The 13,200-nt window shown below is 42.2% G+C and overlaps 2 protein-coding genes across 2 annotated transcripts in view; one reads left to right on the top strand and one right to left on the bottom strand.

The window, feature by feature from the left end:
- The window catches only part of LRRC40 (leucine rich repeat containing 40), a 130,462-nt gene extending 123,989 nt beyond the window's left edge, over positions 1 to 6,473 (bottom strand). Inside the window, exon 1 of the mRNA XM_056844287.1 lies at positions 6,470 to 6,473. The gene's annotated coding sequence lies outside the window, so the exon portion shown is untranslated. The remainder of the gene's footprint in view (positions 1 to 6,469) is intronic.
- Positions 1 to 11,651, top strand: part of CTH (cystathionine gamma-lyase) — a 30,684-nt gene extending 19,033 nt beyond the window's left edge. Inside the window, exons 8-12 of the mRNA XM_056844296.1 lie at positions 373 to 525; positions 2,735 to 2,856; positions 5,313 to 5,365; positions 8,608 to 8,746; positions 11,521 to 11,651. Coding sequence (XP_056700274.1) covers positions 373 to 525; positions 2,735 to 2,856; positions 5,313 to 5,365; positions 8,608 to 8,746; positions 11,521 to 11,547 — 494 coding nt within the window. The 3' untranslated portion in view covers positions 11,548 to 11,651. The remainder of the gene's footprint in view (positions 1 to 372; positions 526 to 2,734; positions 2,857 to 5,312; positions 5,366 to 8,607; positions 8,747 to 11,520) is intronic.
- The last annotated feature ends 1,549 nt before the right edge of the window (positions 11,652 to 13,200 follow it).

Here is a 13,200-nt window from a genome sequence, read left to right as displayed (position 1 = left end):
GCCATGCTTTTTGAATTTGTATCAAACCTTGCTAATCTAGATGGATCATATTTCCTGTGAACTGGAGGGGTCATGCTGGGCATCCTTATACCCCCTAAAGAAGGCACTGAGGTCCACACTTACACAGTCCATCTTTGGTCCAGTCTTCCAGACTTGGTTCAAACTATGGAATCCCTAGCAGTTGCAGTGCCCTCAGGACTTTATAGTTTTATCTTTTGGATTAAAACTCTGCTATGGTTTGCTATTCTGGACATGAGAATATAAACTTGACATGCATTTAGAACTGTCTCATTGAGTCTTGCTTGTTTAGAGTAGACCCATAAGGCTTAAAAGTGATAAGGTAGAGAGTTACTTCTCGTGCTTCTTTTGCAGCCCTTGGAGCAGTTCCATCTCCTTTTGATGCCTACCTTTGCAATCGAGGCTTAAAGACACTGCCAATCCGCATGAAGCAACATTTCCACAATGCGCTGGTGATTGCTCGATACCTCGAGTCTGATCCCAGAGTGGAAAGGGTCATGTTTCCTGGTAAGTTGACTTTTGCAGAACTTGGCAGTTGTTTTCTTGGGGAAAACAGTGCCATTGGCTGTAATTATGCAATTCTTGGCCACCACAAGCTGGAGAGATCCAGGTGAGCCGAATGAGTCAATAAATATGTCAATCATTCTGGAGGTTGAAATGACCGAATTAGGCTGGCAGCAACAGCTGCTGGAAACTGGCTTCTGCCATATCCATCCAGCTTATAGGCGGTTCTCAGCATTTTACCACCACAGTCTTTCCCCATAAATGATTCCCCCTTCACTCTGAGTTTGGCCAAATGTCGCTCGAAGCTAGGGCATGGTTGGCTGCCTTTAAGTTACAACTTAAGCTGCGCTTTAACACCAAGGGACTCCTAGCTTCTTTGAAGCACGACTCTTAAATCCTCATGGCAAAAAATCTTAGATGAGAAATTGTCACTGTTGGGCTTCTCGCAGGATATGATATTAGATCTTGGGAAAACTGAAGCTTTCGCCAAAATTAAAACAGCACTACTTTTCATGCTCGCCGCGTTTGTTCATCTCAGTTTTTTGGAATACTGCCACCATGCGGTTTGCCCACTTATACTTATTATTTGACAACTCCTCGTCTTTCTAGAGCACTGGTTCCCAACCGGGGGTCCACGGACCCCCAGGGGTCCGCGAGAACTAAATTAAGGTCCGCGAAACAAAGTTATAAACCCATAATAAAACCCAAAAGTCAGATTACCTTCTAGTACAGTGAAGCTCCCTGTAAATTTCTTTACTTCTTATATGTTAAAACCTGGCTTCACTGTCCCATCTGTATTAAAATATAGATGTTATAAAGTATTAGGCGAAACATCTTTAGTTGTGTAATCCCTAATTAAATCCTTTCCATAAAGATGTTTCGCCTAATACTTTATAACATCTATATTTTAATCTGACTTTTGGGTTTTATAAATGTATCTGTTTTAAAATAATTTTTGACCTTATGTACATGGAGAGTATACTAACGATTCCTCTTCCCTGTTTCTCTTTTTCAAGGGCTTTTAGATATTTATTACTGCCTGTTATGATAAGATTGTATTATTAGGATGTGTGATAAGTTATAATTTTATACTGACCACTGAGGAAGGCCTTTCCAGGCTGAAACGCGTCTGGTCCTTTTTGGATCTCATATTGGTCAATGAAAGATTGTACATCGCAGTTGTTCATGTTTGTATATATTGAATGTGTTAATTTTTGTCTTTACTAGGAGTTTTATGCTTTTAATCTATATGTGCACCTTATTAAAATTTATATTTGTAATTTTAGCATTTTTCAGCTCAACCTCTTTGGTTTGTAATCAGCATTTTGGTTGAGTTCCATCAGGATTCCCCCCCCCCTTTTTTGTGTTTTTTCAGAATTTTGAATATACCATATCCAGAAAGGACCTGTCCTTGCTCTTCTGGCTGTGCTTATTCACTAGCTCATGCCCTTTTAGAATGCCGCTTTTATGAGAAACTTGGATCATGCTATTTCTCTCCCCTTTTAATATATAAATCTAATGCCTCTGTGTCCGATATAATGCCTTTTTTATTAAGTGACAGGGATCCCAAGGCTACATTGTCAGTGGCAAGATTTATTTCAGTCCTTGTATCCCTCAAACATTAGATTTAAAATTAGATTTAAAATATTGCTGCTCAAGGTCAATGGATCAAGGAGCTTCTAAGGGATAAAGGAAAAGGAAGGAATAAATGGCTCCCTTGCTTTACGTCCTTTCCAGAGTGCACTCTCATTCCAGGGAGAGCCTGCCAAAATTTCATTATAACAGAATATAACAATTGCAGTTAGAATGATCCTTTCTTTGATTTCTGGCAAATGCTATTTTGGAACATGTGCAGTTTGGGTCCCAACACTATTAAGGCATTCCTAAGGCCTGTTGGACATCCACTTTATTTTTATCTTTGGTTTTGTATGTGTTTAAAGGGCTGTCAAGTCGCAGCCAACTTATGGCGACCCCAGCAAGGGGCTTTCAAGGCAAGTGAGAAGCGGAGGTGGTTTGCCATTGCCTTCCTCTGCAGTCTATCTTGGTGGTCCCCCATCCAAGTACTGACCCTGCTTAGTTTCCAAGATCTGGCGAGATTGGGCTATACCGTTCCACCTTCCGTCTTCATATCTCTGGTCACCTACTCCATATTTAATAAATCCCCCATAGAGTTAAAGATCAGGTGATTTGTTTAATACATTACTCATTTCAGGATTGGCCTCCCACCCGCAATTTGAGCTGATGAAACGTCAGGCCACAGGCTGCCCAGGAATGATTTCCTTCTACATTAAAGGAAACCTTGAACGTGCCACTACATTTCTCAAAAACATAAAGGTAAAACTTCTAAATATTCAGTGCCTTTGAAAGACGAACATTGAATGGCAGCCTGGTTAGGGTGTGGAAACTTGGAAGAAAAGTCTAATCTTTTGGGGAAGGAGATGCCTATATATTATGGCACTAATGTAGTAATGGTTAGCATCAGCATGTAAATGATATAATTATGGGAAGTGGCACTAATGAGAGGGGAGGAAAAGGGTGACTCCAAATTAATGGGAAGTGTTCATTCAGGTAACTTGCCTAATACCCTTTGAGCTAGGCAATTCCTTCTGGTGCTAACTACTCTCCAATTTTGCTCTGCAATTATAAATGGCATTGTGAATGCCGTGGAGCTTTAGCTGATGTAACACCAGCTCAAGTGTTTTAAAACAACATAAATAAATGTTTTCACTTCAAAAGACTCCCATCAAATCACTGTTTGCATCCTCACGGATCACTGGAAAGGCATTGCTTTAAATACAGTTTTACAGTTTGTATGAGCTTCCTTTTTCTTAACTGTCAGCAAGGTATTATTAGGTTTGTGCCCGCTGGCGTTGGGACAGATTGGCACCTGTTTCAGCAAACACTTTAAACATTACAACCAAATTAACAACAACTGAGCAAAGGGCTCCCCTTCTTCTCCAAGATTAATGGCAAAGAAAATTGTCTCATCAAGAAACACCTAAGAGGAAGAGGGAAGTGATAGTCATTGCTTTATAGCCCATCCTATCCCAAGGGCTTCTGGCAGGTAACCATATGCTCATCATAAAATCCAAATCTTGTCCCAACTCTCTCTATTCCTGGCTAATAAAAGGCAATTCAGTCCTTACCTACTGTGAGTGGATCAATTCTCCTTTGAAGAAGCCTGCCAGTCTTTGCAACATCCCCCTCCCCCCTGTTTACTGTTGTCTACAGATCTGGGTATAAATTCATCAGCCGAATGGTTGAACACTTCATGCATCTGATAAAATGAACTCTGACTCACAAATGCTGGAATTCTTGGCTGTGAAGTTACAGCAGAAGAGAGAGATTTGAGTCCAGTAGCACCTTAGAAACCAACAAGATTTGGGGGGTATAAGCTTTCGAGAGTCAAGGCTGCTTTCATCAGATACAAACAGAAGAGAGGATAGCTTGTGTGTCTCAGAAGTTGCAACATCCTGTCTATCAAAAGGTGCCAAACCACTGGCTCTGTGTTTGCAGATTACTGTTAGGCAACTGATTGGTGCAGCTGGAGCGTGTCGGTCCCTCCAGTTTCACAGAGTAAGGCTGCTGAGAAGAACTTCTCTTCTGCCGCCCCACTCTCTTAACCTCGCAGTGTGATATCTCTGAGCCAAACTACGTTACCTTTTTTCATGTATTTTCACATGTTGTGGGTAACTGCTTCTTAAAGGGGGAGGGGGGAGAAATGGTTCCTGCCTCCCCCCCAAGCAGTTTTCTTTCATTAAAACCATGCTGAGGGGAGTTACTGTGCCAATTTTACTGCTTTACATGCACAGGTACTAGCCCCATAGTGTGGCAAAATGGAGAAATGGAGAAATAGCTTCCACCCCCACCCCCCCAAATGTGGTTTTTGCTTGGGTGTAGTGGTTAACAGTCGTGGACTCTAATCTGGAGAACCCAGTTTGATTCCCCACTCCTCCACAGCCTGTTGGGTGACCTTCAGCTAATCACAGTTCTCTCAGAACTGTCTCAGCCCCTCCTATCTCACAAGGTGATTGTTGTGGGTAGGGGAGGGGAAGGCAATTGTAAACTGCTTTGGGACTCCTAAAGGTAGAGAAAAGTGGGGTACAAAAGCCAGCTCTTCTTCCTCCTCCCATGGTGTTTTTCCGAGCCTGTTTAGAAGCTCTCTTTTTTGGGGGTGGGTGGGTAGAGGTAATTCCATGCAGCTGCTATGTAGCTGCAAAGAATGTTTGAAAATACATGAAGAAAAGGTAATGTATTGTTTGGCTCTCTGTCCAGGCCTGGTAAGTGCAATTCTCATGGTCCTACTCTGTGAGAGAAGCTGAGTTTTGTCCAGCATCTTCCTGCCATGTAAAATACTGAGTTTTCTGATAGCCAAGCGAGAAGTATATCCAATCACCAGTGTGATAAGCTGCGTCCTTTATTATCTAATTAGTTTCACATTTGAACAATTTATTCCTTTAGAATTATATGCCAAGCCTTGCTTGTTTCAGCAGTATAACTCTACCATTCTCCAAAAGGAGATATTGGGTAATTCATTCGGTGAGACAAGATATACAAAAGGTGTTCTAAAACTGCTGACAAATGGAGGCTTTGTTTCAATTTTTGTTGAAGTGGCAGCTTTGTTGTGTTTGATGCATCCTTATTATTTATTCTCTCCAAATAGTTACTCCTGTGCTTCTCAGGTACACCTAATTCTTCCTAGGTTCTTATTCTTCATTGAGCTGTTTTTTTTAAATAAAAAGATGAATGTTTATTCAAACACAATGCTTTGTATTTTCCCCTCTCTCTAGCTTTTTGCACTGGCTGAAAGTCTGGGAGGATATGAAAGCCTGGCAGAGCATCCGTGAGTAAAGCTTCATCTGAAATCTCTGTTGGGGTTAATTTGAAAAAAACAACATAACCAACATTTTTTAATACAAACAAGTGTAGACTAGTGAACATACGGTGCATTGATCACAACATTGTGAATCCCTCTTACTATGTTAGGGGAGGAGTGGTAGCTCAGTGGAAGAGCCTCTGTTTTGCATGCAGAATGTCCCAGTTTTCAATCCCCGGCATCTTCAGTTAAAAGGATCAGGTAGGAGGTCAAGTAAAAGTTCTCCGCCTAAGACCCTGGAGAGTGCTGCCAGTCTGAGTAGATGAGACTGACCTTGATGGACAAAAACGTCTGGTTCAGTATCAGGCAGCAACTTGTAGATTCATGTCTTCAAGGAAACTTACAAGTAAAGAGCATGATATTCTTAATACCAGCCTTACCAGTAACTGCTTACAGGGGATGGTGTTTGTGAAGTATCCAAAAACTGTAGAAAACTTTAAAAGACAGTTTGCCTAGTGGATTACAGTCTAATTTGTGTTCTGCCCATTACTGTACATGAGTGTGTCCTCTGCTACCCCAGTGGTGAAATACAAAAATTATATTGTCCTACAAAAAGATGGGGATGTGGAATGGTATGGTATAGCCTGATCTCAGAAGCTAAGCAGGGCCAGTGCTTGGATGGGAGACCACTAAGGAAGGCTCTGCAGAGAAAGGCAATGGCAAACCACCTCTGTTTGTCCCTTGCCTTGAAAACCCCTTGCTGGGGTTGCCATAAGTTGGTTGCGACTTGACAGCACATGCATGCATACAGAGAGATGGTCCTGATTATGCTGTAAGATCTGGTAAAACATATAATAGAGAATAGCTGTAATTCAGCAGCACCATGTAGAGCCACCCTGGTGGCCCTTATGAGAGCAGCAAGGCAGGGTATATATTTTGTAAAACAAAATCAAGAGGCAGATTCAAAAGAAAGTTCTTATCTACAATGCTTCAGCCACCAACATGTGGTTTCCATTCTTTTTCATAAGAATTCCAGAAACTGTGTTTTGCCATCTCTGTCTTTGCATTGTTTCTAAGTGAAGGAAGGCCATTAAGCGTGAGATTTTCCGCACACTCATTTCAATCTAGCCACAGGAAGACAAAATGTCTGCTGTTTAAACTCTGCACACAGGAGGGCATACTTGGCACAGCAAACACAGCAGTACCCATTAACCACAGTGATTAAGAGAGTAAAAGCAGGGAAAGACTTGCAGGGACACCTCATTTTCTTTTTCCTAACTATTTCCTCTTTCTTTTCCCTGAAAACCCCCATAGCCTCTCCCCTTTTCCTGCTTCCTTCTCTTCTTCCCACCCTTCAGGCAACCTACCTTTATCTGCCACCCTGTCTTCAGCTTTCCCTCCTTCTCTCCCCCAGGCAGCCTCTACTCAGGAAAACTATGGACTAGTTGCACAGTGCCTGCCATCAGACCGGGCCCAGTGGCATTGTGGGGAACCCAAAATAACTTTTTTTTGGGGGGGAGACTCACTTTCTTCTGTATCCCCCTCCCCACACGACCCCCCCCTTTACCTCCTCCTGGCAAGTCTCATATCTTCACATTTCCCTGTTTTCTTCCCTCCTTCCCACCTACTAACCTACCTGCCCCCCCCCATTTTCAGCTATAATTATTATTTATTTACCTGTCTCCCCAGTGGGGACCCAAAGCAGCTTCCATCATTCCCCTGTCTTCCGTTTTAGGCTGTGAATGTGTACATGGTCCAACATCACCCCATGAGCTTCCACGGCAGTGTAGTGATTCGTACCTGGGTCTCCCAGAATCTAGTCTAAAACGGTAGTCGCTATACCATACTGGCTTTCTTGGGGTACTGTTGAACAATAGCAAACAGCCAGGGCTGGGTGAGTCATGCAACTCAGGTCTGCCTCAGAAAGAGCTGTCAGCAGGAAATTTATGTGGGGCAGTGAGGGATCGTCTTGTTTTCCCTGCATGTTTTGGCTAGTGGCCATAATGTGCCCACTTGTTTACCCCATCTGCCTCCTCTGTGGGTCAAACTGAAGAGAATACTTATAAATTGTTATTAAATTCTGTCATCTGATGAGATGGTAAACCATTAAGCTGAAGTAAATATAGCTCTCTTTTAAAGAGGGATTCTACACCCCAAATCAGTCTCATTGTCATTGTATTCAAGATGAATTTAATCTATTCATAATGGTGTTAACATTAGTTCAGTGCCTTCATTAGACCTATTCAGACCTTATATTTTCACATACCGGGAGCACGTGCTTCCCTCGACACTCCCAATGTATGGAGTCACCACCATATCTGAAATGAGAACTGCAAGTATTTTCTCCATCAGCAATTGTAGCACTGAACCCTGACCTACCTTGCCGTGTTCATGTTCATGTGTACTGAAGCAGAAAAAACATGTGGTTCCAAATTCAGATGAAATGGCAACCATGGTAGTGTGTGCTCTTAGCGCACGCAGTTGGATACTCCCAAATGTAACATCTAAAAGTTTTTTAATCATAACCCAGTGCTTTAAATATATGTTTGCTACAAATAGTGTCTTGTGCCACCGTGGCTAAAGCAATGCTCTTCTGCCTTTCCACACAAATTCCTAGAGGAGCTTTGCACTGAAAAAAAAGAGTTTTAAAAAAATTGTCAGGGATGCTCTAGGCTGATCCTGCATTCAGCAAGGGATTGGACTAGATTGCCTGCATAGCCCTTTCCTTCATGATTCTATTCTGTTCTAAAATAATGACAAATAAATGGTTTAACAGATGAATGTCTCACTTATCAAAATTGTTGGAAAGCAAACAGCCTGCCTAAAGCAAGCACTAATGGCTGTGCCGGTGTTTGCTTTGCTGGTATGCCTGTCTATACTTTGAGTTGCAAACCTGGCCTTGGTTGTGAAGATCTGTTTTTATGATGCCTGTCTTCACCCTCTGCAGTGGCTTTTCGCCGACAGAGTCTATACACAGTGTGCCAGTGCCAAGGTCTGGAGAGTCAGCTGCTTGCCTGCTTATATTGACATAGCAATCCCAAACCCCCAGAGTATGTGACCAGTGGGTGTCAGGCAGTAGCCTGATGTGACCCCAAATGCTAGCCCATTCTTGACTAGGACCAGGCCAATGAATTGACAATGTAGTGTATGTGGGCATATCACTTCTTGCAGTACGTTGTTCTTTCTAAACTGTTATATTACTGACAATGGCTTGGTCTGTATCTAGTCTTTTATTTATTAATCTGGAACCATGGTCTGTTCTTGTTCAGCGCCATCATGACTCATGCCTCCGTTCCAAAGGAAGAAAGAGAAGCCATCGGAATCTCGGATACATTAATTCGCTTGTCTATCGGCTTAGAAGACTGTGAAGATTTACTGGAAGATCTGGACCAAGCACTGAAAGCAGCAGTAAGTCACTTAATAGTTTAGAGGCTCCAAGTATGGACATTTTGTTTTTCTTTCCTTTTTTTTAAGATTCCTTATTGCTTTGGGCATTAATTGTATTTCTAGGTTAGTAGAAAGGCAGACCAGGAACGCTAGGTCTCTCCTCTCTTGGATATAACACCCTTGAAAATCCTCATTCACAGCTTGGGAGTCTGCTTGACACAGTGGTCACCTTAGAAAACCAGGCTGTGGCTCGGAGTGCTTTTGCCCAGCTCTGGCTGGTGCTTCAGCTGCATCCTATTCTGGGTCAGTCAGATCTAGCCACAGTGATCCATGCTTTAGTTACATCTAGACTGAACTGTTTCAATGTGCTCTACTTGGGACTACCCTTGAAGAGTGTTTCAAAGCTGCAACTACCGTGTTTCCCCGAAAATAAGACACTGTCTTATATTTATTTTTCCTCAAGAAGACACACTATGGCTTATTTTCAGGGTATGTCTTATTCCGAGGGAATCAGAACTGTCCTCCCTCTCGGCTCCCGTTCTCCCCTTACCACCCCCTTTCGGTCCCGCCCCCAGAGGCCCAGGCGCGCTGGTTGCCGGGCCTTTGAAGCGGCTGCAGGAGACCGCCTCTGCTGAGCTGGGCTCCTCCTGGTCTTTTCCACCCCAGCCCCGGGCGCGCTGGTTGCAGAGCCTTTGAAGCAGCCGTGGGAGACTGCATCTGCTCAGCTGGGCTCCTCCTGGTCTTCTCCACACCAGCCCCGGGGTGCCTTATTTTCGGGGTATGGCTTATATTAAGCAAATGCTTAGAAATGCTGCTACGGCTTATTTTATGTGTATGTCTTATTTTCGGGGAAACACGGTAGTACAGAATGCTGTGGCTAGACTGTTGGTTGGGGCCAGCTGTGGAGAGCATATGTCCCCAATAGTACAGCGATTACACTGGCTACTGCTCTGTGTGGTGTAGTGGTTAAGAGTGGTGGTTTGGAGCGGTGGACTCTGATCTGGAGAACCAGGTTTAATTCCCCACTCCTCCACATGAGCGGCAGAGGCTAATCTGGTGAACTGGATTTGTTTCCCCACTCCTAAACATGAAGCCAGCTGGCTGACCTTGGGCAAGTTACAGCTCTTAGAGCTCTCTCAGCCCCACCTACCTCACAGGGTGTCTGTTGTGGGGAGGGGAAGAAAGGTGATTGTAAGCCGGTTTGAGTCTCCCTTAAGTGGTAGAGAAAGTTGGCATGTAAAAACCAACTCTTCTTCTGCTCCTGAGCCCAATTCAAGGTGCTGATTTTGTCCTTTAAAGCACTACATGACTTGAGACCACGGTATCTGAAGGATCATCTTCTCCCTGTATGTTCCTGCTTGGGAATTAAGATCACATGGAGATGCCCTCCTGTCCCATGAGTTAAAGACACTTGTTTGGTGGATACATGAGAGAGGGCCTTTTCTGGGGCAGCAACACGATTATGGAGCAACCTCCCCAGGGAGCTGCTTCTGGCCCCCTCATTGGCGATCATCAGGAGGCCATTGAAGATTATTTTATTTAGGACTGCATTTTGATTAAGCTTTTATTATTGGTATTCCTATTGGAGTTGTTAAATTGTGACTTTAATGACTTTTATAATTGTTGCTTTTATTGTGCATATGTTTTAGTTATACTGTAATGTGCCTTGAATTCCACAAGGGAGAAATGTAGCTAATAAATGTTTTAAATAATTTTTTTACAATTTTTTCCCCATGAGTCCTGAAACCTCTGAGAAGTTTAGGATAACTTAACAAAATAAAGTAGCTCTGTGAAATCCTTCTGATTCTATCTGATTTATGTGCAGGAACCTAGATCCAAAATGAATCGAAGAATCTCCCCTGTGTCAGATGGATTTGGCCCATCTGACATGTTTATAATTTTTCACATGTATACAATTTCCTGCTGCTACATGCAGCTGGTAGGCAGAACCAAAATATTTTTTGCAATTAATCATGAACTGTTTCTTTAATATTGTAGAATATATATTTGATATTCTCATGAGGAACAAGAAACCTGTCTTTAGACTTCTCTAGGCCTCACGCAAGACTTTGCAGGGTGCACACATCCCATAGTGTACATTAATGCACAGTTCATGTACTCCGCTAAGTATGCACATAGACTAGTTCAACAGCACACTCATCTGACCTGTGCACTCATGCATATACAGATTCACTTTCCCTCCTGTAAACCAATGTTCCCTGTACTCCCTGCCCAAGTCTATTCAAGCCTTGCCAGTTTCCACTCCACTGCCCAAATTATCACCCCTGCTCTCCCGGCATTAGCCTGCTCTCTTGGCTCATTCACTATTTATGGATTTTGTCTCCTGATGTTGAAAACTCTTTCATTAGGTGGGGCACAGTGCAGATCAGAGTATTCTTCCTCCACCTATACCATTTCCTATACCTAAGGGAGGGAGGTTTACCCCCCCTCAAGCATTATACATGCAGTTTCGTGTTCTTCCCTAAATAACTGATGTGAGTAATAACAATAACTTAGAATAAGCACCTTACCAAAAATGTGTGTAATTTTCATAATTCCTTTTCTTTGCAAAGTAGCCAAAATTACCTTAAAATACAGCATGCATTTGGCTGCTGTCTCCTGTATTCTACCTGATTACTGTTATTCTTGTGATGTAGTTGAAGAAGGCAGGTAGGAGTTCAAAAGGTTCACCTGGTGTATAATGTGCTTTGTTTACCGAATGTGTCACTAAAGTGATAATTAAAATCATGAAAGAAAAATACTGATACAATTCCACTTGTTTTCGTTTATTACAGTTTCCTGATTATAAAGTCCGTAACTAGGAGACTTGATTTCTCTGCATCTGCAATATAAGGAAAAGGAACCGAAAAGCTGCGCTGCTCATGAATTTTCCGTGATTCAGTTTCTTAGAAATGAAAATTTATCTTTTTATCTTGAAAGCAAGCCTACTTGAAAGCAAGCCAACAATGGGAACCTGTCCCCATTGACTTGACTAAACCCGTGCCTTCTGTCAACATTGTGTTCTTTGTGTTCTATCAACATTGTGTTCTAAAACAAAAAGGTCACCATTCTTTCCAGGATAGTTTCAGGTGGGCAGCTTTGTGGTCTGCAGTAGAAGAGCAGAATCGAGTCCAGTAGCACCTTAAAGACCAACGAGATTTCCAGAGTGTAAGCTTTCAAGAGTCAAAGTTCCCTTTGTCAGATGAAGGTATCTGACGAAAGGAGCTTTGACTCGAAAGCTTGTATCCTGGAATTCTTATTGGTCTCTAAGATTCTACCAGACTCAAAACTTGCTTTTCCTTCAAGAGTAGACGCCAGGTGACTGTGGCTTACACTTGGGAATAGGGCATCTAGTAATAGCTAAAGATATTTAAACTAGTTCATCATACTTGACCATGTTCAAAGAATATAGCCATTATACCAGTACCTCCTCTTCCTTCTGCTGCTTCTTGTCAGGATGCTGCATTTAAAAAAAATGTTCAGAGCTGTTTCTTAAAAAAAAACAAAAAACCTGGAACAGATGGTATCAGATGGTGGTATCAGATAAGTTCCTTCAATGATGTTATTCCTCTTTTTTGTGCAATACTGAAAAATGAATCAAAATGAGTTGCATGGTGCTGTACGCATTGGGTTGAATCCAAACTTGTAAAAGCAGAAGAATCTCACACAATTACAATCATTCCTGCCTTCTTCCAGCAGCCCCCCTCCCATCCTGAAAATCCTCTGAGTGAGTTGGAATCAGGGAAAATCCCCCCCCCCCTTGCATGAGTACAGCAGAGTTGGCTCATTGGAGGCTGCTGGGGGAAGAGGAATGCGGGAAACACCCATGAGCCGGTGCCTTCTGCTTACACAAGTCTGGATCCAATCCACTGTGTTTAAAAATTGAATCTTGAATATATTTTGATTTTGAAATTGCCAGTGTATATTTATATTTAATTATACAAGTTGTATCTTGATTTTATGTTGGGCAATTTTAGTTTTGTATAAACCTGTTGTTCCAGTATTTGAGATTAATGAACTGTAGTAATAATAACAGATTTATTGCTGATTTCCACAGCTCATAAATTAAAGTTGATTTGAGTCCAGTTTCTCTGAATAGTTATGGAATTGTTAAGCACACAGAAGGGCAAAGCGAACTGAAAGGAAATCAGTTTGGCTTCTGCAAAGGGAAGTCCTTACCTCACCAGTCTTTTGAAGTTCTTTGAGAAGGTTAATAAGCATGAGGATAAGGATGATCCAAGAAATATTATATACTTGGACTTCCAAAAGGCCTTTGACAAGACCCTCACCAAAGATTCCTGAGCAAATTTAGCAGTCATGGGATAAGACGATGGGTTCTCCTATGGATTAAAATTGGTTAAATGGCAGGAAGCAGGCAGTAGAAATTAATAGACAGTTCTTGCAGTGGAATAAAGTAAGCAGTGAGGCCCACAAGGATCGTTTTGGAACCAGTGCTATTTGATTTGTTAATAAAG

This window comes from Euleptes europaea, chromosome 2, assembly GCF_029931775.1.
Source record: "Euleptes europaea isolate rEulEur1 chromosome 2, rEulEur1.hap1, whole genome shotgun sequence".
Lineage (NCBI taxonomy): Eukaryota > Metazoa > Chordata > Lepidosauria > Squamata > Sphaerodactylidae > Euleptes > Euleptes europaea.
Note: the sequence above shows the minus strand (reverse complement) of the source record. Positions and strands in the feature narration are given on the sequence as shown.